Consider the following 24486-nt stretch of genomic DNA (forward strand, 5'->3'; position numbering starts at 1 on the left):
GATGAACATCAACAAAAGCAAAACGAGGATAATGGAATGTAGTTGAATTAAATCGGGTGTTGCTGAGTGAATTAGATTAGAAAATGAGACACTTAAAGTATTAGACAAGTTTTGCTATTTGGGGAGCAAAATAACTGATGATGGTCGAAGTAGAGAGGATATAAAATGTAGACTGGCTATCGCAAGGAAAGCATTTCTGAAAGTATTTGTATGGAGTGTAGCCATGTATGGACGTGAAACGTGGACAATAAATAGTTTAGACAAGAAGAGAATACACGCTTTTGAAATGTGGTGCTACAGAAGAATGCTGAAGATTAGATGGGTAGATCACGTAACTAATGAGGAGGTACTGAACAAAATTGGGGAGAAGAAGAAATTGTGGCACAACCTGACTAAAAGAAGGGACCGGTTGGTAGGACCATTTTGAGGCATCAAGGAATCACCAATTTAGTGTTGGAGAGAATCATAGAGGGTAAAAATCATAGAGGTAGACCAAGAGATGAATACACTAAGAAGATTCAGAAGGATGTATGTTGCAGTAGTTACTCGGAGATGAAGGAGCTTGCACAGGATAGAGTAGCATAAAGATATACAACCTGTCTCTGGGCTAAAGACCACAACAACAACAACAACAACAACAACAACAACATGTTTTTGGGGGTGTCCGGATACTTTTGATCACATAGTGTATGAATTGAGCAAAGTTGTGCATGATGGGAAAGCATCACCACGGTTTGTCAGCTGCGTTAAAAAGCTGCCTCTGAAAGACAAGAGTGCTTCCTTGCAGATTTCAATATGGCAAAAGCCTTGTAGACAATCACAGACAGAACAAAGCCAAAATTAGCATAAGGACAGCCATGAGTGAAGAATTCAATGAATTCGAGTGTAAAATTTTGTCTCTCCAGACATTTAGTGACTGCAATGGCATCAGTGCTCAATGAGCAATTGGGATCAACACTCAATGACAATAATGATGTTAAAACAAGGATAACAAAAAATTTGTATGAAATACTAAATTCCTTTTGCCAAAATTGTTCCACTGAGGTCTTATCATACTTCAGTTCCTCCTTTCAACAATGGCACAAACACAAAAATGACAAATACTGAATTGCAGGATAGAAAATAGACTAATATCACTCAAAAGAGGAAAAGCAACAGTATATGACAGAGTAACCAAATGGTTCTACATAGAGTAAGTTAAAGCGTGTGGCTCTCTTCTAGCAGCAGTCTCCCATAAGGCACTGGAGGAAAAACGCATCCCAAGCAATTGGGAAAAGACGAAGATCATTCCTGTTTTCAAGAAGGGTTGTTGAACAGATATACACAACTAATGTCCTGTATCACCAGCACCAGTATGTTGTAGAATTTTGGAACACTGTGTATGATCAAATATTATGACATTTCGGGCGACCGAAAAATCAACATGGATTCTGCAAACACTGCTTATGTGAATCCCAGCTCATTCTGTTCATCCATGAGGTCCAGAAATAAATAGATACTGACAACCAGATTAATGTCCTGTTCCTTGACTCCTGAAAGATGTTTGGTACAATTCCACATTGTTGTCTAATGAACAAAAGAAATATTTACAGAATATAAGGCCAGTGAAATGATCGGACTGAAGAGTGTCTAGCAAATACAATACAGTAAGTCTCTGTTAATGGAGAGTAAACATTGAATGTTATTGTAACTTTGCGAGTTCTCTAATGGTGTGTTATATGACCATTAATGTTCACAATACATATAAATGACCTCATGAATTATGCTGGCAGCTCCATAACACTGTTTGCAGATGACATATACAAAGAAGTCGCAGTGCTAGAAAACTGTAGTGAAATGCAGGTACACCTACAGAGGGCTAATGCTTAATGCAGGGATTGGCAATTGACCTTCAACATAAACAAACATAGCTACATTGGACAAATAGCTTAACAGACCCATAAACACATGATTAAACATTTGCTGGACAATCTTTTCAAGCATTCGTATTCATTACATATCTGGGAGTGTACCTACGACCACACAGAACTAAACATAGGAAAGGAAGAAGACAGACAGTCTCATTGGAAGAATCCTCACAAAATGTAGTCCATCAACAAAAAATGTAGCTTACAAAGTCATAGTTTAACTGACACTTCAGTACTGCTTGGCAGTTTGGGACACTAACCAGATAGGTTCGATAGAGGAAACAGACAATATCCAAAGAAGAGTAGTGCGTTATGTCACTAGTTCGATGAGTATGTGCAAAAGGGTAATGGCATCAAGGTGTGGTTTTGCTGTTAAAATTCAGTGTGTGTATGATCCCAGAGGAATCAATCAATTTATTGCTTCCTCCTACGTATATATTTCAAAAAGACAATGAAAGTAAAATTCATGAGAATAAAGCCCACATGGAGGCTTACCAACAATCAATCTCGCTATGCGCCATTCGCGACAGCCACCATGCAGAGTACAGATGCTAAATATACACTGATGAACCAGAGCATTATGATCACTTGCTTAATAGCTTGTTTGTAGCTTGTTGGTAGATTTGTGGAGGTAGCCTACTTCACATTAGACGTCTATGCACAGATTGTGTAATTCACGTAAATAATGTGCCGCTGATTTGCATACGTGGTGGTGGCGCTTGATAGTGATCCAAGCGGGTCCCATAGGATTTACAAAAGGTGAATTTGGTTGCCAAGTCATCAACATGAGTTCACTACAATGCTCCTCAAACCACTGTAGCATGGTTCTTGCTCCAAGACACACACAGTTATACTGCTGAAAGATGACATTGCCGTGGGGGAAGACATCAAGCATGAGGGGACGCAGGTAGTTCACAGGTGTCAATGTGTCTTTGATTACTATCACACTTCCATGGCCCACTGCATGTTTTGTGCCACTGTTCAGCTTGATGACAGCATTTGTGGTGACAACCATTGACTTAGTGTGGCAAAAATGTGATTCACCCAAAGAGCCGGCATGTTTCCATTGATCAACAGTCGAATCCCAATAGTCCCGTGCCTACTGCAATCGTAACTGATGATGTCACTGGGTCAACACGTGACCACGTAGGGGTGGACCGCTGTGGAGCTCCCCTTTCGACTACGTACGATGAATGCTGTGCTCCGAAACTGTTGTACATGCACCACCACTGTGTTCTTTCAGCAGAGATGCCACAGATCACCATCTATCCTATTTTACAGAGCAGACAAGCCCCCGAGCCGCATGTTCTGTGAAGAGTCCAACCATTTAGCGCTAGTGGTAGTTTGACTGTCCTCCTCCTGTTTCCATATATGGTCACAACAGTAACATATGAACATTTGACCAGCTTTACCATTTTCGAGATACTCGTTCACAGGCTCTGTGTGATAATAATCTGTCCTTTGTCAAAGTCATTTATCTCAGTGGATTACCCCATTTGCAGTCCATATCATCACTAAGGTGATCCTCCATCCATGTCTGCACTGCTTGCATGCTTTTGGTGCCACAACATTTTCCCACAATGCCACCAGGCATCATCCAATGTCACAGTGGGCAGTGGTTATAATATAGATCATACCCATAAATTGGTATTACACCTTTGTATTTCGCATCAGGCATGACCCTCATCCACAGTACTGCTCCACAGAACCAACCACACAGAAAAATGCCACAAATGTTGTGGCAAAGTTTTTCACAAAGACAGTTGTCTATATATTGTGCAGATGAGTGACCAGCTGCGTTATAAAGAAATACAACTGTGACCACCATGATTTACCCTGAACTGTCTTCAAAACTTGTTTTGTGCACTCATTTGGGATGTAAATTCCGATTCAATAACATTTTCAAAATACTGAGAATCAGTTGCACAACTATGGGCTATATTGATGGGGAGAAGAGTCAAATATAGTACAATTCAGTTCCAAACTGCAATTTCCTTGTTTCCTGATAATGGTTAGTGCTACATGCCATAGATAAGGGGTCTGTATAATGTCCATACTATCAATGCCATTGTTTAAAGTTACTTGAACTTCTAAATGTTTTAATATAGTCAGGTAGCCCCTCATGAAGTAAAATTTCATTTCCATAAACTCTTCTGGGAACTTAAAATTTTAGTTAATATGGTTCTCTCCCCTCTGACTACGATTTGTATATGTGTAGAGAGCCAAGTCACATCATGGTTTGGAGCCCATGTTAAACTGTAGATCATCCTATAACTGGCTAGATAAGTCAGTTCAGAAGATGGCTATACCACCTGTAATAGGACAATGACTGGTAAAGCACTGTGTGGTTTGAAGCAACCTTCTGACTACTGCTTCACATTACTTTATATTAGCATTTCACACTTTCCTGCACATAGTGCAGCACTCCCAACATGGCTCTGAGATGCATAAACTATCCAAATATCTTTTGTTTGAAAAATATAGTAACTCTGGTTTAATGGGCATGAACTGGTCTCTTGATTATTTATCATTTTCCTAAACAAAATCAGCATTATGAGACAAAGCTTTAGTTATTATCTTGTTTACTCTTCAAGGGTAAGAGCAACTAGACAACCCCCTCTTTCACTTTCAATTACCTCCTATGAATAACATAGTCCTACTGCACACTTCAACTATAAATAATTATTGCCATTTTCCCAACAAATATTCTCCCACAGGATAGAATCATACAGACATTTTTGCGAACATTGGAAATCCTGTTGCATAGCTACCTCCTGGTAAGTCACATTATCTACAGTGGGATGATCCTTCCTGAACCTACGCACGATGGCTATTCACCGTAAGTTCCTAATTTCTTTCCTAAGCAGCTTCTGAGGACAACACTATGATAACCTCCATACCCAGTTTCAGAAAAAGAATTAGGGTGGCATCCCTCTGCAAGTCAGCCTGTATTTGGCTGAAAAGGCAAAGAAGGTTTCTTTTGCATTCTCTGCAAGGTGCTGCAAAATAGTATTCTCTATCTTACTGTGAACAAGTTCCATGTCGCATGCAGCAGACAATGTTGAATCCAGCCACTACAGTGATAAGGGGCAATTTTAATTTTACTCACGCTTGGAACAAAATTCATACTTGCCCAACTTGGCAAAAATTCTATGATGATGAATGACCAGATCCTGGCTACTGGTAGCCATTACCTCTGTAAAATGTTCCAGCAATGCCTGGACTACGCTGGTCGTAAGAGAACTGTTGCTCATTATACCAGTTTTTAGCATCTCCCACTTCTCCCATACTCTCTCCTGATGGTCTCACGTACTAATGTAGACTTCCTGTTTGTTTGGCCCTGAGTGGAGATTTCAACTTTCGGTGTTAATTCCTTCGCCACAGATGCTAAAGACATTACAGAAGCAGGAGGCTGTATTCGTCTTGTAGTCTTTTTCAACTTTATATATACGACATTGATTTTGACATGCACCTTTCTTTCCTCAAGGCACACAGGGCATTTGTGGCAACAAGCAGCACAATATCCTAAGCAGTTCACACACACCTAGGGTAGTGAACAAGTGATTCTTCACGGGCTGTTCCACCACATCTACAACATGTTGCTTCCTCCTTGAGGCTAGTGTGCTCATAGCATTGCCATTTATAACAATGCATGGGAATTGGAATATATATCCATATTTTAAAATGGAGGACATCTGCCTTGATATATTCTGACTAAAGCAATGAATCAAAAGTTATAATAAATGCAGCCATTTCTTTACAATTCGCCAATTTACCCATTTCACAATATCATTCTTCAGAACACTTATTTTGAAGTTTCTTTACCTCAACAGCTATTGCCCTCACTGAGACACATCATACCACAAGGTTTAGAGAATTTCATAAAGGTTTGTACCATCTTCAAAAAGCAAGCTGATAAGCCAAGATTGCCTCTCTCTGTGGCCTCTGACGTTACACCTTCACGCCACTTGGTCATCGCTGAAGTATGTACACAACTTATGGCAACAGATGAGTATTGATGTTCACCAAACTCCAGCTCAAGAGCCTCAGATTCACCATATGTACCCAGCCAAGACAGGAAGAATTCCCAGAGGTGCTCAATAACCGGCACAGCACAGGAGCCATCTGCAGCCTATTGAACATCAGGGGAACAGTAGGCATGACCCTTTGTTGTCAGGCAGAAGCTGGTCAGTCTCTATCATGTTCTTTACTTTTATTTTGGAAACGCAGAATTTATTATTAGTTTCCATAACTGCACCCAGGCAACCAGCAGTAGCATTTGGAACTTGGGGAGTATTTCTTTCTTACCCAGAATGATACAGAATTATTATACTTTCAAGTAATTCTAGGGGAAAACACTGAAACATCATACAAATTATTATTTCACCAACTGACTTCTGGCAGCAAAAATTCATCTGTCTTGGAGAAGCTAAGTAAATTGCTATTTTTTATTTATTTATTTATTTATTTTCGTTTTCATCATATCTGCTTCAAACTAGATGCATCTAGTAAGTCAGTCATTACTATGACATATAGTGGTGTTATAATTGGTGTGAGAAATATCTACAATATGCATTCCATACTTGAGTGAATGCTAGAGAAAATAATGTCAGAACACTGCAAATGCAAATAAATTCATTAAAAATATTGTCTAAAGATCAGTATAACTGCTACTGCTAAAATACTAGTAATCACTTGATATGCAAATACACTGCTTTTTTATGGAATTAAAAATTTTTCTCATCATTATTTTGAAAAGCTCAGATGTTCTAAAATTATCTACTTCCATGAAATAATCTAGTGCAAATTGCGTATGTGATGTGTGTAAATTTTTACTATAGTATACCATAAAGCAGACAGAAGTACTACAAACAGTTCCTGTCTTTTTAGGAAAATTTAGCATGTGCACTTTTTATTTCTCAACATAGTTATGAAAAAGATTATACCTGCTTCTCCTTGAATGATCTTTTCACTTTACTACGAGCTTTCTGCTTAAGCATTATGTAATTTTTTGTTTTTCTTTTTTCTCTGTTCGTTTTACTTGAAAATGGATTCTTGCGGCGATCTTGAAATCCATACTTTTCTCTTCCCTCTTGACCTTTCTGAAACAAAAATGAGACATCTGGCTTATTGTGCTACATACATGAGCATTACGTATTATTGAAAAGATAAGTAAATTTGTTGTTGTAACAGGAAATGTTTCTTGTTACATTAATATTTACTGCAAAGCATCCACAAGTCACTGATATAAATAATAATAATAATAATAATAATAATAATAAATATAGAATACATCACATACATTCAGCAACAGAAAGATTCACATTAAGCAGAAAGGAAGGAGGAAGGGGATTTATCGACATAAAAAACCTACATTATGGACAGGTAGACAATTTAAGAAAATTCTTTCTAGCAGAAACTAGCAAAATACACAAAGCAATCTCTCATATAAATACATCGGCTACACCACTGCAATTTCATAACCACTTCTACAACCCTTTAGATTTCATAACATCAACAGATACGAAGAAAGTAAATTGGAAAAAGAAAACACTACATGGCAAGCACCCGTATCATCTAACACAGCCACACATCGATCAAGACGCATCCAACACATGGCTAAGAAAAGGCAATATATACAGTGAGACGGAAGGATTCATGATTGCAATACAGGATCAAACAATAAACACCAGATATTACAGCAAGCATATTATTAGAGATCCCAATACCACAACAGATAAATGCAGACTTTGCAAACAACAAATAGAAACAGTAGATCACATAACAAGCGGATGTACAATACTAGCAAATACAGAATACCCCAGAAGACATGACAATGTAGCAAAAATAATACATCAACAGCTTGCCATACAACATAAACTTATAAAACAACACGTTCCCACATACAAGTATGCACCACAAAATGTACTGGAGAATGATGAATACAAATTATACTGGAACAGAACCATTATAACAGATAAAACAACACCACATAACAAACCTGACATCATACTCACCAATAAAAAGAAGAAATTAACACAACTAATCGAAATATCCATACCCAATACAACAAATATACAAAAGAAAACAGGAGAAAAAATTGAAAAATACATCCAACTGGCTGAGGAAGTCAAGGACATGTGGCATCAGGATAAAGTTGACATTATACCAATTATACTATCAACTACAGGAGTCATACCACACAATATCCACCAGTACATCAATGCAATACAGCTACATCCAAACTTATATACACAACTACAGAAATCCGTGATTATTGATACATGTTCAATTACCCGAAAGTTCCTAAATGCAATATAACATATACCGTACAGTTAAAAGGAAGTCACGCTTGATCAAGGTCCGCGTCACTTTCCATTTTTGACCAGACATAACGTCTGAGAAAAGAAAGAAATAATAATAATAATAATAATAATATGTACTGTAAACTGTGACAACTTTGCCTTTTTCTCCCTTCATCAGCCTGGTATATCTCTACTTTTACAATCTGTGGACAGATGACAACTTACTTATGTATTTACATATTTTTTTTAAAAATGAGAAACCCATTTGGCAAAAATACTCTGCAAACCGGAAAACTTTGCCAACAACATCAATATCAGTGGAAATCACCGAAAGCAATTATCAAAAAGAAGTTTAAAGCATTGAAAACAATTTACATCTTAGTATTAAACACTTTAAGAATGAAAGAGAGTGATACAGAAAGGTACACACAAAATTTAACCAGAAAAGAAAAAAATGTCTTGGTTTTGATTGTAAGGGTTATTAATTATGTACAGAACTTCTTTTACATTCAGGGATGTTTCATCTAGTACATTTCGGGAGTAAAAACTTTTCCCCCTCTCTTCTGCACAGATATACGACAACTCGTACTCTCCGTCTCTGTAGAACTGAATAAGTTTACCAACAAAATGCTTGAAACTTTTTTTTGTCGGAAATTTTACTACAATGAACATTCCAAGTTTTAGTTTTATAAGATTCTGGCATTAATTTCATTATGTTCACAAATGGCTGAATTAAGATCCTCTTCACAGCAAAAAGCAAGATCAACACAATCGGTTAATTCCTGACTACCTCACTGTTCTGTTTATTCTGCATCTTGTTCAGGTTCAGAGTCAGATGTGTCATGTAAAGAAAAAGCACAGTCAGATTCATCGCTGTTGTGATGGCTATTGCTCTGAGTGTTCTTTCTTCTACTGGTCCCCTCAATTAGCTTAGTTACAGAGGTACTCTGAAGAGATTGGTGGTTCGTCAAGTGTGATCCATCAACAGCTTCTTCTGGTGTCATATCAATTCTCTTTCTCCTCTCCGGTGGACTCTGACTATTATTTCCGTGACATGCTTGATTTAATTCGTAATGGAATCACTACTTCTTGTAGGTGTGCCATTGCCATCAGCTCTCTCTGCATCTGGGATTCTAGAAAAACCTTTTTCAGTATGTAATAGCACAATGCCACATTTCTTGAACCCTGATATGATGTTCAATTTCATTTTCTCTTCTTCGTCCACAGCAATGAGAAGTTTTGCCAGCAGTTTGGGAAATGCACTTATCTCAAGTGCTGTGGAACAAGATGAGTTTCTCATCTTATAATCTGTCAGTATGACTCTCCATTTCCTTTTATATGGAGCAACGACTGAAATATAGAGGTTGACACAGAGGAGTAGATACTGGGTGGGGCAACAACACAAAGTGAATGTCAAGAGTTTGGCATGCCTTGGTAACTCATATTTATATGGCTGCTAAGGTTATCTCCTATCAAACATTTGAGGCCAGATAGGTTTTTTGCCCATGGCACAGCAATGGAAAATCACTTTTCAAAATGCAGAGCATCAAACCGTCCATTTGCCATATTTTGTTCCTTTTGGTCCTCCTAAAATCCATGTGTCCCATGACTGCTTCGAATGATAAACCACAAGAGGGGGAAGCAACTCTCCTGATGCTGAAGCTGCAAACATTAAAGAAATACTTGCTTTGGTAGAATTCATAACTGTTTGTGGATACTTGCATCCCCTACGAAATAGCTTCCTTTCTTTATTTTATTTTACCCTGGATCATCAGTCAAATTTGTCTTATCGTAGTTTAATATGTGGGGTGAAGAAATTCCTTCTAATGACTCTTTCAAATGACTGAAGTATGCTTTAAGCTGATCTATTCCAACACTTGCTCTAGCACAGGAAATATTTTGGCACTTATGGGAAGTAAGTCCTTGTTTATACCATTTCACAAAATAACAATACCAGTCATCACAAGGTCAGTTATTTTTGAATTGTGAAATCTGCTGCCCCATGGAATCTTTGAAATTTTTCATGATGAGCCATAGATAAGTGCATCTAGAGACATTCCTGATTCCGCACACACGAGGATTTGTTCGAGAATCTTCTCTTCTTCTTTGTGGCTCAGTGCAGTCTGACACCCTGTTTGCTTTAAATGGAGACCCTTTACTTTGTTTCCAATTGATCTTTGATGAATATTGAACTTCTTTGCTGCTTTTCCACTGCTCATTTGCTTATTAACCACTGCAGAAACAGCTAGCTGTAGCTTAGTGTCATTATATTTTTGTATTGTATAAATTATATAATTATTGTATAATTGTTGCATTTTTTAATTATTGTATTGTATAATTTATTAATTATACATATATTATTATAATTAATATTGTATAATCTTGATATCAACGTGCTCCCTGTCTAGTTCTAATTAGTCTAGGCGTTTTATCGACCTGTACAGAGACTGAAAAATGCTCGGGGGGCGGGAAGGGGGCTGGGTGGGAAGAAAAGTGTGAAACAGGTAAAAAAAAAAAAAAAAAAGCAAATTTCTAGGTTGGCAAAGTTGTCTCATTTTTACCGAGCACACCAGTGCAACATTACCAACTTATCTATTTTATTAAATACACTAAATATGCTAAAATGAGTGAGCAGATTGAGATAACTTTTGCAGACTACCAGAAAATGTGTGTTCCACAAGCCAAAAGAAAAAGTAGTGCCAAAGACCAGGAAACAATGTATAAATGTAAAATGCATGCCAAATTTGTCGTACATTGCTCCCTTGTTCAGTGAAATCATTGGCATATCTATTCCATGATCCAGAAACTTGGTAGGTTGCTAAAGATATTCTTACTCAAAAAGTGTCAAAGTTGTCCCTGTTTACAGCACACTATAAATATTATAGCTCATATTTTTATTTCAAACACATCCACCGATATAACTATACTTTCCACAGAGGATGACATGCCTTTCACCAGTATTCAGTCAGATCTATAGTATGAAATGCAATGACAATGATTTATAAGGATTAGCTTTGGCTCAGTGAGGCATGGAATAAGCAATATAAAATGCTGTAAAAACTAATAGACACCAAAAATTTGTTAAAGGTACATTAAACTCTGCAATATTCATACAATAGGAAATATAATAAAATAATGTACTTTAATATCTCATGAGGATCTACAATAACCGTAACCCCTGCTCTTGGTCACATAAGAATCCAGAGGTGCCATGCGGATGTACTTTGACCCTTTGTCACCCTTTTTCTTTCATTTGCTCACTGCGTTATGAGAAATTATAAAAAGACATCACATCCATATTAAATCCTCATTCTCCTGTGCCCTCTTTGCTGTGGTCCATCTTAAAGAGGCATGTGTATGTATAAACACCTGTTATGCCTTACTGTAAATTATACATGATTAATAAATTATCAGTTAGTTAGCTTAATTAAAGTTTGTACTGTGCTACAACCCCCCCATGAACCATGGACCTTGCCATTGGTGGGGAGGCTTGCATGCCTCAGCGATACAGATAGCCGTACCGTAGGTGCAACCACAACGGAGGGGTATCTGTTGAGAGGCCAGACAAACGTGTGGTTCCTGAAGAGGGGCAGCAGCCTTTTCAGTAATTTCAGGGGCAACAGTCTGGATCACTGACTGATCTGGCCTTGCAACAATAACCAAAACGGCCTTGCTGTGCTGGTGCTGTGAACGGTTGAAAGCAAGGGGAAACTACAGCCGTAATTTTTACTGAGGGCATGCAGCTTTACTGTATGGTTAATGATGATGGCGTCCTCTTGGGTAAAATATTCTGGAGGTAAAATAGTCCCCCATGCGGATCTCTGGGTGGGGACTACTCAAGAGGACGTAGTTATCGGTAGAAATAAAACTGGCGTTCTATGGATCGGAGCATGGAATGTCAGATCCCTTAATCGGGCAGGTAGGTTAGAAAATTTAAAAAGGGAAATGGATAGGTTAAAGTTAGATATAGTGGGAATTAGTGAAGTTAGGTGGCAGGAGGAAAAAGACTTTTGGTCAGGCGAATACAGGGTTATAAATACAAAGTCAAATAGGGGTAATGCAGGAGTAGGTTTAATAATTAATAAAAAAAAATAGGAATGCGGGTAAGCTACTACAAACAGCATAGTGAACGCATTATTGTGGCCAAGATAGACACAATGCCCACACCTACTACAGTAGTACAAGTTTATATGCCAACTAGCTCTGCAGATGACGAAGAAATTGATGAAATGTAGGATGAGATAAAAGAAATTATTCAGGTAGTGAAGGGAGACGAAAATTTAATAGTCATGGGTGACTGGAATTCGAGAGTAGGAAAAGGCAGATAAGGAAACATAGTAGGTGAATATGGATTGGGGTTAAGAAGTGAAAGTGGAAGCCACCTGGTAGAATTACTTAATCATAGCTAACACTTGGTACAAGAATCATAAAAGAAGGTTGTATACATGGAAGAATCCTGGAGATACTAGTAGGTATCAGATAGATTTAGGAACCAGGTTTTAAATTGTAAGACATTTCCAGGGGCAGATGTGGACTCTGCCCACAACCTACTGGTTATGAACTGTAGATTAAAACTGAAGAAACTGCAAAAAGTTGGGAATTTAAGGAGATGGGACCTGGATAAACTAACTAAACCAGAGGTTGTACAGAGTTTCAGGGAGAGCATTGGGGAACAATTGACAGGAATTGGGGAAAGAAATACAGTAGAAGAAAGAATGGGTAGCTTTGAGGGATGAAGTAGTGAAGGCAGCAAAGGATCAAGTAGGTAAAAAGACGAGGGCTAGTAGAAATCCTTGGGTAACAGAAGAAATATTGAATTTAATTGATGAAAGGAGAAAATATAAAAATGCAAGCAGGCAAACAGGAATACAAACGTCTCAAAAATGAGATCAACAGGAAGTGCAAAATGGCTAAGCAGGGATGGCAAGAGGACAAATGTAAGGATGTAGAGGCTTATCTCACTAGGGGTAAGACAGATACTGCCTATAGGAAAATTGAAGAGACCTTTGGAGAAAAGAGAATCACTTGTATGAATATCAAGAGCTCAGATGGCAACCCAGTTCTAAGCAAAGAAGGGAAAGCAGAAAGGTGGAAGGAGTACATACAGGGTCTATACAAGGGCAATGTACTTGAGGACAATATTATGGAACTGGAAGAGGATGTAGATGAAGATGAAATGGAAGATATGATACTGCGTGAAGAGTTTGACAGAGCACTGAAATACCTGAGTCAAAACAAGGCCCCGGGAGTAGACAGCATTCCATTAGAACTACTGACAGCCTTGGGAGAGCCAGTCCTGACAAAACTCTACCATCTGGTGGGCAAGATGTATGAGACAGGCGAAATACCCTCAGACTTCAAGAAGAATACAATAATTCCAATCCCAAAGAAAGCAGGTGTTGACAGATGTGAAAATTACCGAACTATCAGTTTAATAAGTCACGGCTGCCAAATACTAACGTGAATTCTTTACGGACGAATGGAAAAACTGGTAGAGCCAACCTTGGGGAAGATCAGTTTGGATTCTGTAGAAATATTGGAACACGTGAGGCAATACTGACTCTACGACTTATCTTATAAGCTAGATTAAGGAAAGGTAAACCTACGTTTCTAGCATTTGTAGACTTACAGAAAGCTTTTGACAATGTTGACTGGAATACTCTCTTTCAAATTCTGAAGGTGGCAGGGGTAAAATACAAGGAGTGAAAGGCTATTTACAATTTGTACAGAAACAAAATGGCAGTTATAAGAGTTGAGGGACATGAGAGGGAAGCAGTGGTTGGGAAGGGAGTGAGACAGAGTTGTAGCCTCTCCAAGATGTTATTCAATATGTATATCGAGCAAGCAGTGAAGGAAACAAAAGAGAAATTTGGAGTAGGTATTAAAATCCATGGAGAAGAAATAAAAACTTTGAGGTTCGCCGATGACATTGTAATTCTGTCAGAGACAGCAAAGGACTTGGAAGAGCAGTTGAACGGAATGGATGGTGTCTTGAAAGGAGGATATAAGATGAACATCAACAAAAGCAAAACGAGGATAATGGAATGTAGTCGAATTAAGTCGGGTGATGCTGAGGGTATTAGATTAGGAAATGAGACACTTAAAGCAGTAAAGGTGTTTTGCTATTTGGGGAGCAAAATAACTGATAATGGTCGAAGTAGAGAGTATATAAAATGTAGACTGGCAATGGGAAGGAAAGCGTTTCTGAAGAAGAGAAATTTGTTAACATCGAGTATAGATTTAAATGTCAGGAAGTCGTTTCTGAAAGTATTTGTATGGAGTGTAGCCATATATGGAAGTGAAACATGGACGATAAATAGTTTAGACAAGAAGATAACAGAAGCTTTCGAAATGTGGTGCTACAGAAGAATGCTGAAGATTAGATGGGTAGATCACATAACTAATGAGGAGGTATTGAATAGAATTGGGGAGAAGAGGAGTTTGTGGCACAACTTGACTAGAAGAAGGGATCGGTTGGTAGGGCATATTCTGAGGCATAGAGGGATCACCAATTTAGTATTGGAGGGCAGCGTGGAGGGTAAAAATTGTAGAGGGACACCAAGGGATGAATACACTAAACAGATTCAGAAGGATGTAGGCTGCAGTACGTACTGGGAGATGAAGAAGCTTGCACAGGATAGAGTAGGATGGAGAGCTGCATCAAACCAGTCTGAGGACTGAAGACCACAACAACAACAACAATTGTGTTATTACTTAGAAACAAAATCTGAGACACTCAATGATCATCATCTTTCTGTCTGTCTTGATTTAAAGTAATTTACTGGTACAAGTATTACAGTGTGTAATGTACTTGTGAGTCTATCTGGAACTGCAGATAACTGAGGCTTTGATTGGTGATTTTCTTTTAGCATTGTCTGAACTTGTATCTTTACATAACTTTTCCAAAGATTTTATTCATGGCATACATCTAATCTGACAGGTCTTATTCCTTTTCATTACATTGCACATTATAAATGTGACACTATGACAGGACTTCTTGTTGAGTCATTGAATTGGCCTGTAATTAAAAATATTGTACTTTTGTTCCATGGTAGACTTATATTAAATTATGTCTGTCAGGGAAAGAATTTAGAAAGACAGACTGGCACTCTGAGAGAACAGTTTTTCATCAGTGGAACTCGCCTACAAGTTCGAAATTTTGCTTCTCTCTATACTGATTTGCTTGCTACCAAGTTACATACTCCCTTACAATTGTTCAGAGTTCAACCTACAGCCACAGGCATTTTATACAGTAAATTATCTATGGTCATTGGTATTCTTTGTGTATGCAAGATGAAGAATTTGCATGCTGTGCAAACAGTAGGTGCAGGTGCTACTAGTCAATCGCACGATCAATTAACTGAACTTTCTCAAACATTGATTTAATGTCTAGGACTGCGCCCATAGTCTTGAGTCACAGAGATGAAATTTCATCATCACAAGCAACTATGTCTGCAGCACAATCTGAAATTTCGAAGAAAAAGGACACTATGTCAAAGCAAACAACAAATTAATTTCACAACTGAAGTTATCTCATGGAGACCTACCAGCAGCCTGTACAAAAATTATCTGAGGAAGTTGTAGGAGTAAAGCAAGCATAAACAGAGCTATATGAAACTGTTCATCAGTTCTCTTAATGAGTGAATAATATAGACACTGAACAGAAAAAATGATGCATGAATAATTCAAACTATCAAGACAGAAACATGCTGATGAGTTTGCACCTTGGAAGTCTGAAAAGGACATACAAATAAGCAAAACTACTGATGAAAAATTCCATGAAGGGAATGGGCAATTAATTGAAGCAATAGACACTAACAAGGGAAGCTCCCCATTACACCCTCATCAGATTTAGTCGTAAGATGGCCCACAGGATAGCCCGTCGAAAACTGAACACAGATCAAGCATTAAAACAGAAAGAAAGTATACTGAACTGTGGGGGAAAAAAAGAAAGATAGGATGAACGGTCCACATTAACAAGTGCAATACTGAGCAAAAGTTAAGGCTGTGGCATCGTCGTTAAGTGGTCACAGTGTTAGGACTGCCAAGTGGACAAGGTGTGTTCAAAACTCCTTCACACCAGTTAGCATTATTTTCTTTTTTTCACAACATTTTGAACTGTCTGTCCGGTCATTGAAATGTTTGTTCTCTTTTTGTATTCTTGGCAGTTGTCGTACTATACACTGGTTATAGAATATGAGTAATGTGGTAAGAATACGTTATCATTGCAGTGATGAATAGTGAGAGCAGGCGAGATACCACATAGACATCTCGCAGAAATGAAAACAACAAATAAATGGGTGTGAGCTATGTTACAACAAAAGAATTCAAGGACCAAAACATCCAAAACGGAATGCAATTTAAAAATGTTAAAAACATATGTTTTGACAGAGCACAGAAAAACTGTGTGACTTTGAAACTGTTGTGTTCATTTGTTGCAGCTTATGTGACATACTATTATGCTTTCATCAGTTCCTTGGGAGTGATCACTTTCAAACTCATACGAACATCTAAATTGGGCAAGGACGCATACCTAACTCACTTACCAAGCGTACAAATTACGTGTGTCAGTAAGAGATTCCTACCATGTGACACACATACTGTCACTAATGCCGTGTATGACACATCAGGCATGTTTTCCAGTGGAGGATTCCATTGACTTGTCGCCCTGTCACGAAATGTTTGCGGTTCCCACTTGAAAGCCAATTCCTTTTGGCTGCTAATAGAGTGTTGTGCACAATCAATTGTCATTATAGCTCCCTTCCTTAAACCTCGCTGTTGCAAATGGACAATACACCACAACACAGACACAAATAAGAAAATAATAATAAAAGGGTTGGCATAAGTGAGGTTTGAACACAGTTTGCCTGTATGGTAGTCCAACACCATGACTACTTCACCAAGATGTCATTACTATTTCAAGCTGCCCTGGACTGTTGACTGTTTTTATTTTGCTTTGTTTCATAGTTCAATACATTTCCTTCCTGTTTTAACCCTTGATCTGAGTAGAATTTTTGACAAGCTGTCCACTGGGTTTGACAAGCTCTCCACTGGGCCCCCTTACCACTAAATCTGAGGGGGATGTGATGAGGAGTTTCCTTGGAGTTGCAAGTAGCAATCTGCAAAATAATGAATGAGGTTATGCCTGAACGAAATCATTCGGGCAGGTAAAAACTGACTTGTGCAATCCCACAAAAAAGATAGGTCAAGATTTGTCACTATGGTGAAATGCTGTGAGCAGAAAGGAAACATAAAGAAAAAATTAGCTGAAGTAAAAGACTTACTGCATGAAAATCAATTGACTACACACATCTAGGAACATATTCTTGCTGTGGAATCAATGTCAAATAGGCTACATTGAGCAAAATGTGAGCAGCTGGCTCAATTTTTGCACAAAGTGCTATATAATGTGAGGGCTGTAATCTTTATTTCCGCAGTACTTGAAAAGACTTTGACAAAACGCCATCAGTTCTAAGCGTTTTAGGCTAGTAATCAGAACAACCCTCAATCATTTTTATAAGAGCATTTCATAGTACACTGACACACTAGTGATCTGATGATCCGAAAATCAGTTTTGTAAGTGAATATATACAAGAGGGTCCTGCATCTTGGCTGCAATGGAAACCAAGTATTGCCACATATTGCTTATGAATCTGAGAAGGCTTTCTTGGCCAAGCATTGGCTTGCGGGGATATAGGAACCACTTCACAAGGAGGTTTTCAGCTACCATTTCACACCCATCATGTTAGCCTAAGAAAGTACTTTGAAAAATATATGAACAAAACAAGATTTTCAGAAAAAATAAGACAGAAAGGAAAATGGATGATAATTTTTTTGTCACCTTTCTTATGAAGAGGACTTAAAATTTCATATTTTAATCAATCTGAAAAAAATTCTGTGTGTCAGCAATGCGTTACGTATATCACTAATGGCGTTACTTATTAACTCAGAACAACTTTGCAGAACTATGTTTGAAATCCCATCAACACCTTATGAGCTTTTGTTTTTTAGAATCTTTACAATTCTATTAATTTCAGTGAAGGATGTTGGCACTATTTCTTGTTGCTTAAAGTTTTGTGGATTGATGTTTTTAATATATTCTCTTTCTTCTTCAAATGAACAATTTAGTCCAATTTTTTGCTGCTACATTTAGCACGTGGTCGTTAAAAGTACTTGCAACTTGTAAATTGTCAGCCACAACATTGTCATCTAGTTTAATTTTTATGATATCTTGTACACTGACTGGCTGACCTGTCTCTTATTTGACAATATCCCATATAATTTTAACCTTATTTGCTGCATTATTAATTTCTCTCACTATGTGCATACTTTTTATACTTCTTTTAAGGGTTTCCATTAAAATATTACAGTATTTTTATAGTATGCAAGTAATGTTAGCTCAAAACTTCTTCTGGCCTTTACACGCACGCACGCACGCACGCGCACACACACACACACACACACACACACACACACACACACACACACACACACACACACACACACACTCTTCCTATTACAAGAGTTAATGATTCTCTCAGTTATCCATGGCTTACCTTCTTTTTTCATAGGTGGATTTTCTGGATAACTTTATAGGAAAGCAACTTTCAGATAGTGGCATAGATTTATTAGGGAACAAATTTAATTTGATATTAGCGTCTCTTTTTATTCAGAGTGGTCAGGAACACTGAAAATTTTATAAAGGTGTTGCGGGGTAGGTTGTGTGAGAAATAACTGTTAAGGAAAAAATGTTGCAAATTCAAGCAGCTGGCCACAGGTAGTGCACCAAAAGTGGGTTCTTCATTTGCTTGAGGGGACAATGCACAGAAGTCCACTTGACACTCAAGTGCCTTATAAACAGTGGCAGCGTTAGACATCAGCAACCACTGACCGCCTCATGCCTGTGGGAGCCTCGCAAAAATGTTGCTGAAGCTGTTGAAGTTTTATCTACTTAATTATCCATCTCTATTTCCATACAAATGTAGCAGTATTTATATAGGATTGTCTGGCAACATTACAACAGTTAAGCTCCATTACAAGATGCACATAAGGTGTACACCTATGCAGCGGCATGCCAAGTGTACAAGTTTGAGACTGCAGACTGGTTCTGGTAGGCCTATTACATTAAATGATTCATGTGGGATATAACTGTTGTGAAGCAGTGCAGTGCATGAGCACTAGATGGCAGTAACACATGGAATTCGAAGGAGGCTGTTTTGTTGTAAGTCGTTCATACAGACTAAACAAATTTTGTAAAATAAATTATTAAATACTTAAGAGATGAAGCTGATCATCATATTAGAGAAATATGCATGTTAAACGTAAAACACGCTTTCTCTTCTTTATAGCATACTCACAGCCTGTTTGGTATGCACAGTTTTTCCGAACTGACACTTCGATCCAACAACAAGCAAATAAAACAATGCTCTGTGGAAGAGACAGTAGAGGAAGGAGCATTGTCTTGGCCAGTAATGTCAACTCTCTGAAACCAGTCCTACCAAGTGACACTTCACTCTTTTTTCAAGTTATTGAACTGGTGCAAGTGAACGAGTCCTTTATCTCTGAAGGTGTGATTGTACCAATTTCAGCCATACATACTAAAGTGACCCCTCCTATGGTAAGTCAGTACACAAATACATTTCATGGTGTATTTATTTGCTGCTATCATACATGAAAGAATACAAAAAAAAATATTCTGCCATGTATGATACTGGCACAGCCTATTCGCTCTACACTATAATACTGAATACTTTAAGAAAAAGAAAGTCTGAGACAATTATATCCAACCAAGCTATGAGTTCGAGTATGATGAAATTTCTTAAGAAAACTTCAGGTGTAACTGCTCTAGAGGCCTCTGATGAAGCTCTTATCCAAGTGTCTGTAGTTTCTGAAACAGAAGCTGCATCAGGGTTGAAAGAATCTGTTACCCTTCCTGATACAGCATCAGAGTTGGGTGAAACTGCTGTGATCCGAGATTGTGGGCCAAATCAAGAGCAAACTGTTCATATAAGAGTGCCATTTACAGAATTAGATCCAGGAAGTGGGTACTTCGACTAACTGACTCGCAGCGTCATGATTTATTCAAAATGGTCCCCAACCAAACCTAGAGAAATCTGATGAAAGTTACCCCAAAGAGGCAAATAAGACGTTTTAGTAAATTTCGTTTTACTAGAAAACTGAGTAACGAAGAAAAGCAACATCGCAGATGGTTAGCTTACTCCATATCTTGAGACAAAGTTTATTGCTTTCCATGTCAATCTTTTTCACATTTGCAGACACAGATGGTAAAAGAAGGATGTTGTGACTGGAAAGAACTGAGTAGGATATTGCAAAGGCATGAACAAAGCAAAGGAGACATGGAGTGCGTGATTAGATGGATGGAATTCTGTAAAGAAATCAAATACAGAAAAACAATAAATAATAAAGATAATAATAATAAAAAACAGTCACAAAAGTATTGGTATAACTTGTTTGAAAGATTGATCGATATTATAAAATACTTAGCTTCACACAATCTGGCGTTTAAAGAGCATCGAGAATCCCTTAACCTGAATGATAGCAGAAACTTTATAGACCTATTTAAATTGCTATCCAAATATGGTCGAACACTAAAAGAGCACTTGCAATGTATTAACAAAAAACAACACTATCAGCATTATCGCAGTCATGATATACAAAATGAATTACTTACATTAATGTCCAAATCTGTTAACAACGAAATTATAAACACAGTCAAAGAAGCAAAATACTATGCCTTCATGCTCGATTGTACCAGAAATTCGACCTGTGTAGAATAAATGTCAATAATATTAATATTTTGCAGTTCCTCAAATGGAGAGATAGAGGAACATTTAGATGTGTTTATTTTCATCACAGAAACAATGGGAAAGTATTTAACAAATGCCATTTTAAAGGAACTAGAAAATAATGGCCTTGACATCCAAAACTGTTGAGGGCAGGGATATGATTACGGTGCAAATATGGTTGGCATTAATAAAGGGTGTTAGAACAAGAATACTCACTATTAATCCATGAGCTTTGTTCATGTCATGTAGATGCCATTGTTGGAATTTGCTTTTGCTAGATGCCACTAACACTTCTACAACAGCTAAAACATTTTTCGGCTCTAACAATAAAGTTATGTGCTTTTTACAAAATCAAGCAAGTGTTGGGATCTTGTATAAACTAAACTGAAATTGATATTGAAACCTATGTCTGAAACACGATGGGAAAGTAGAATCAGAGCTGTAAAGTGATATTTTTGCAATTTGATGATGTAATTGAAAGTGTGAGCGACCTGAAAAACAGAACTGATGATTCCGATACTCTTAGCAACTGTGAAGCAGTCTTGAAGGAAATATTAACTTTTGAGTTTATTGTTGCAATACACGTGTGGTGCGATATTTTACTAAGTGTCACATGTATAAGTAAATTATGGCAATCAGTTCAAGTGAACTTGAAAGTCACTATCGATACTTTACATTCATTTTGTGACTGGACTCAAGAATTCCATAACACAGGATTTGAAACAATCATTGCAGAAGCTCAAATGTTTGCAGAAATAGGTAGTTATGAAACTGAGTTGAGTCTCAGTAAATAAATAAATAAATAAAAAGAGTAGCACAGAAAAAATGAATGTTCAGTTACAAATGAATTGATGGAACTACACAATCTGCTGAAATGCAGAACCGAGTTAGCTTTTTAAAAATAATGATAGACGCTATAATAATCGACACTGAATGTTGATTCGAAGCATTCAATGAATATTTTGAACAATTTAGTTTTATTTACAATATGAATCATTTGAAATCATTATCCAAGAATGCCTTTTGCTAATTTTGTAATAATTTAGGTACAATACTTTGAGAAGGAACAGCCTTTCGAAGTTTATGAGGAACTCCAACTTTTAAAATCCAACCTATAGGACTCAACCAAAGACACATAACAAGTTATTCAGTACATATTAGAAAATAGTTTGGAAGAAGTATATACAAATCTTAACATAACAATCAGAATAATGCTCACAGTTCCATTCAGTACAGTTTCTGCCAAGAAAAATTTCTCAAAGTTAAAATCAATTAAGTCATACTCAAGAAGCATGATGTGCCAAGAAAGCATATCTGTGTTGTCAGTACTATCAGCTGAAGTGGAAATAGTGGCTGGTATTAACTACGACGTAATCTTTTAAAAAATCAGTGAGGCGAAAAGCCGAAAGTTTCGTTTATCTCAATGTGTGTTTGTTTAATGTAATTTTTGTCATTGCAATAAGCCTTGCATATTATAATAATAAAATTTGTGCATAATTATTATTAGCATATGATTCATCTCATTTAATTTAAAATTTTCTTTCTGGCTGGAAAGTGAAAGAGGCCTCGCACAGCTGATTCGTCGCTGATGTTCAGTTTTCGCCTAGTGCCCCACTGCTTATAAATAATAGTACTGCACAGAGTGGTGGCATAGTGTAGTGATTAAGGGACAGTCATAAAGTGTGGAAGGTTGTGGGTCTGAATGTCGTTGAGAGATTTGAAATTTTTATTTGTAATTTGTTATTGAAAAGATATTAATCGTTATTTGTATACAATTAATTGCTTTAAATGTAATTTTTTTAAATATTTCTATTCTTTGCAATGTCACGTTAATCATCACAGCAATTTTTCAGTCTTCTTCTGTTGTTTCCTATCATTGTTTTACCTACTGGTATCTTTGTGTAAGTGATTTGCAATATTCTTACTCATCCACTCACTACACCATGTGTATAAGTGGCAAAGGAAAAAAAATTCCTGGATTTTTTTTCTGATTTCCCATTTAAAAGTACTCTTTTTCTTGGTTGAAAAAAATATACTTTTCCTAGATGACGGTACACGGTTCTGGTGTTAACTGACGGTATACTTTCCTTTGGAGCTGTAGAAATCATCGGGGGAGGGGGAGGTGCTTTGACATGCAGCAACATGTACACTGCATATTTTCTTATTACGAAAGTGTAAATACAAATTCCATCAAATACAGCATATTAGTTCTGAAGCACTGACATCAAGATTGTGATGCACTTTTGTCAGCCAATCACAGCTCATGTCACGCAATCAAGCCAGCCAATAACAGCAGATATTCAGAGCACAGCACACATTAACTAGCCACATCACCATTAAGAAGCGTAAATACTGTATACAAATAGGAAAAGTTAATGGTTTAAATTCATATACATATAATATAACTACAAACAGAGATAAGCTTTCACATATATTGGTCATTTTTTGCTTCTGTTACCCTTTAAGACATATCAAACACAAATATGCCTATAAAATTTTAAATAATGATATAAATGGCTGGTCTTCTGGGCCTGAGATTTTTCTAAATGGCTGGTTCTTAAAAGCATTAAGTTTTCAATGAGAGTGAAACACTCTGTGATTTAAGAAATTCATCACACATTCTCACATGTAACATGATTCATCCTGCGTAAAAGGAAATTTACTTTGAAACAATGCTTCTTAATCCACCATTCGCAATGTTTTCCCATGACTTATTAGAAATTGTGTTGTTTGAACATCTGCCACAGTGAGCCGGAGAAGATGCGTTACTGCGTACACAGCTATGACGACATAGGAAGCCATGCTTGATGTTTGCTCTGCTCATACACCTTTCGTCGCATTTCTGTTTGGAATCTTGTGTACAGTGGGGCATCATGCGACCATGTGCAGCACTGCTGAACGTTGTTCAGAGGAGATATGTGGAGTTATTGTACTTAGGGCATTTATTTTATCATATCCTATCCAGATAAGGAATGCAAAATAAGGAAGCAGCCCTTGGCATAATATTCGTTTCAAAACTAGACTCTAAAAATCAAAGTACGCTTATATTTTTATTTACACTTCAAGTTCCGTAGGACCAAATTGAGGAGCAAATCTCCAAGGTCGTGAAACGTGTCAGTACATGAAATTACAATGTAAAAGTAATAACAGATTAAAAAAATGTTTATGGGAAAAAAAACAAGCCATAAGTTTAAGTAAATGCAACGAACAATACAACATAAGAATCAGCTTAATTTTTCAAGAAGCTCCTCGACAGAATAGAAAGAGTGATCCTTGAGGAAATTCTTCAGTTTCGATTTGAAAGTGTGTGGATTACTGCTAAGATCTTTAAATTCTTGTGGTAGCTTATTGAAAATGGATGCAGCAGTATACTGCACACCTTTCTGCACAGGAGTTAAGGAAGTCCGATCCAAATGCAGGTTTGATTTCTGCCATGTATTACCTGGGTGAAAGCTCCTTATTCTTGGG

At 37.3% G+C, this 24486-nt stretch overlaps 1 protein-coding gene across 3 annotated transcripts in view; it reads right to left on the minus strand.

The window, feature by feature from the left end:
* Window positions 1–24486, minus strand: part of LOC126253672 (protein SDA1 homolog) — a 208504-nt gene that overhangs the window by 17600 nt on the left and 166418 nt on the right. For all 3 annotated transcript variants that reach the window (XM_049955205.1, XM_049955196.1, XM_049955211.1), the window contains exon 19: window positions 6854–7009. In XM_049955205.1, coding sequence (XP_049811162.1) covers window positions 6854–7009 — 156 coding nt within the window. The remainder of the gene's footprint in view (window positions 1–6853; window positions 7010–24486) is intronic.

This window comes from Schistocerca nitens, chromosome 1 (genome assembly GCF_023898315.1).
Source record: "Schistocerca nitens isolate TAMUIC-IGC-003100 chromosome 1, iqSchNite1.1, whole genome shotgun sequence".
Taxonomy (NCBI): Eukaryota; Metazoa; Arthropoda; class Insecta; order Orthoptera; family Acrididae; genus Schistocerca; species Schistocerca nitens.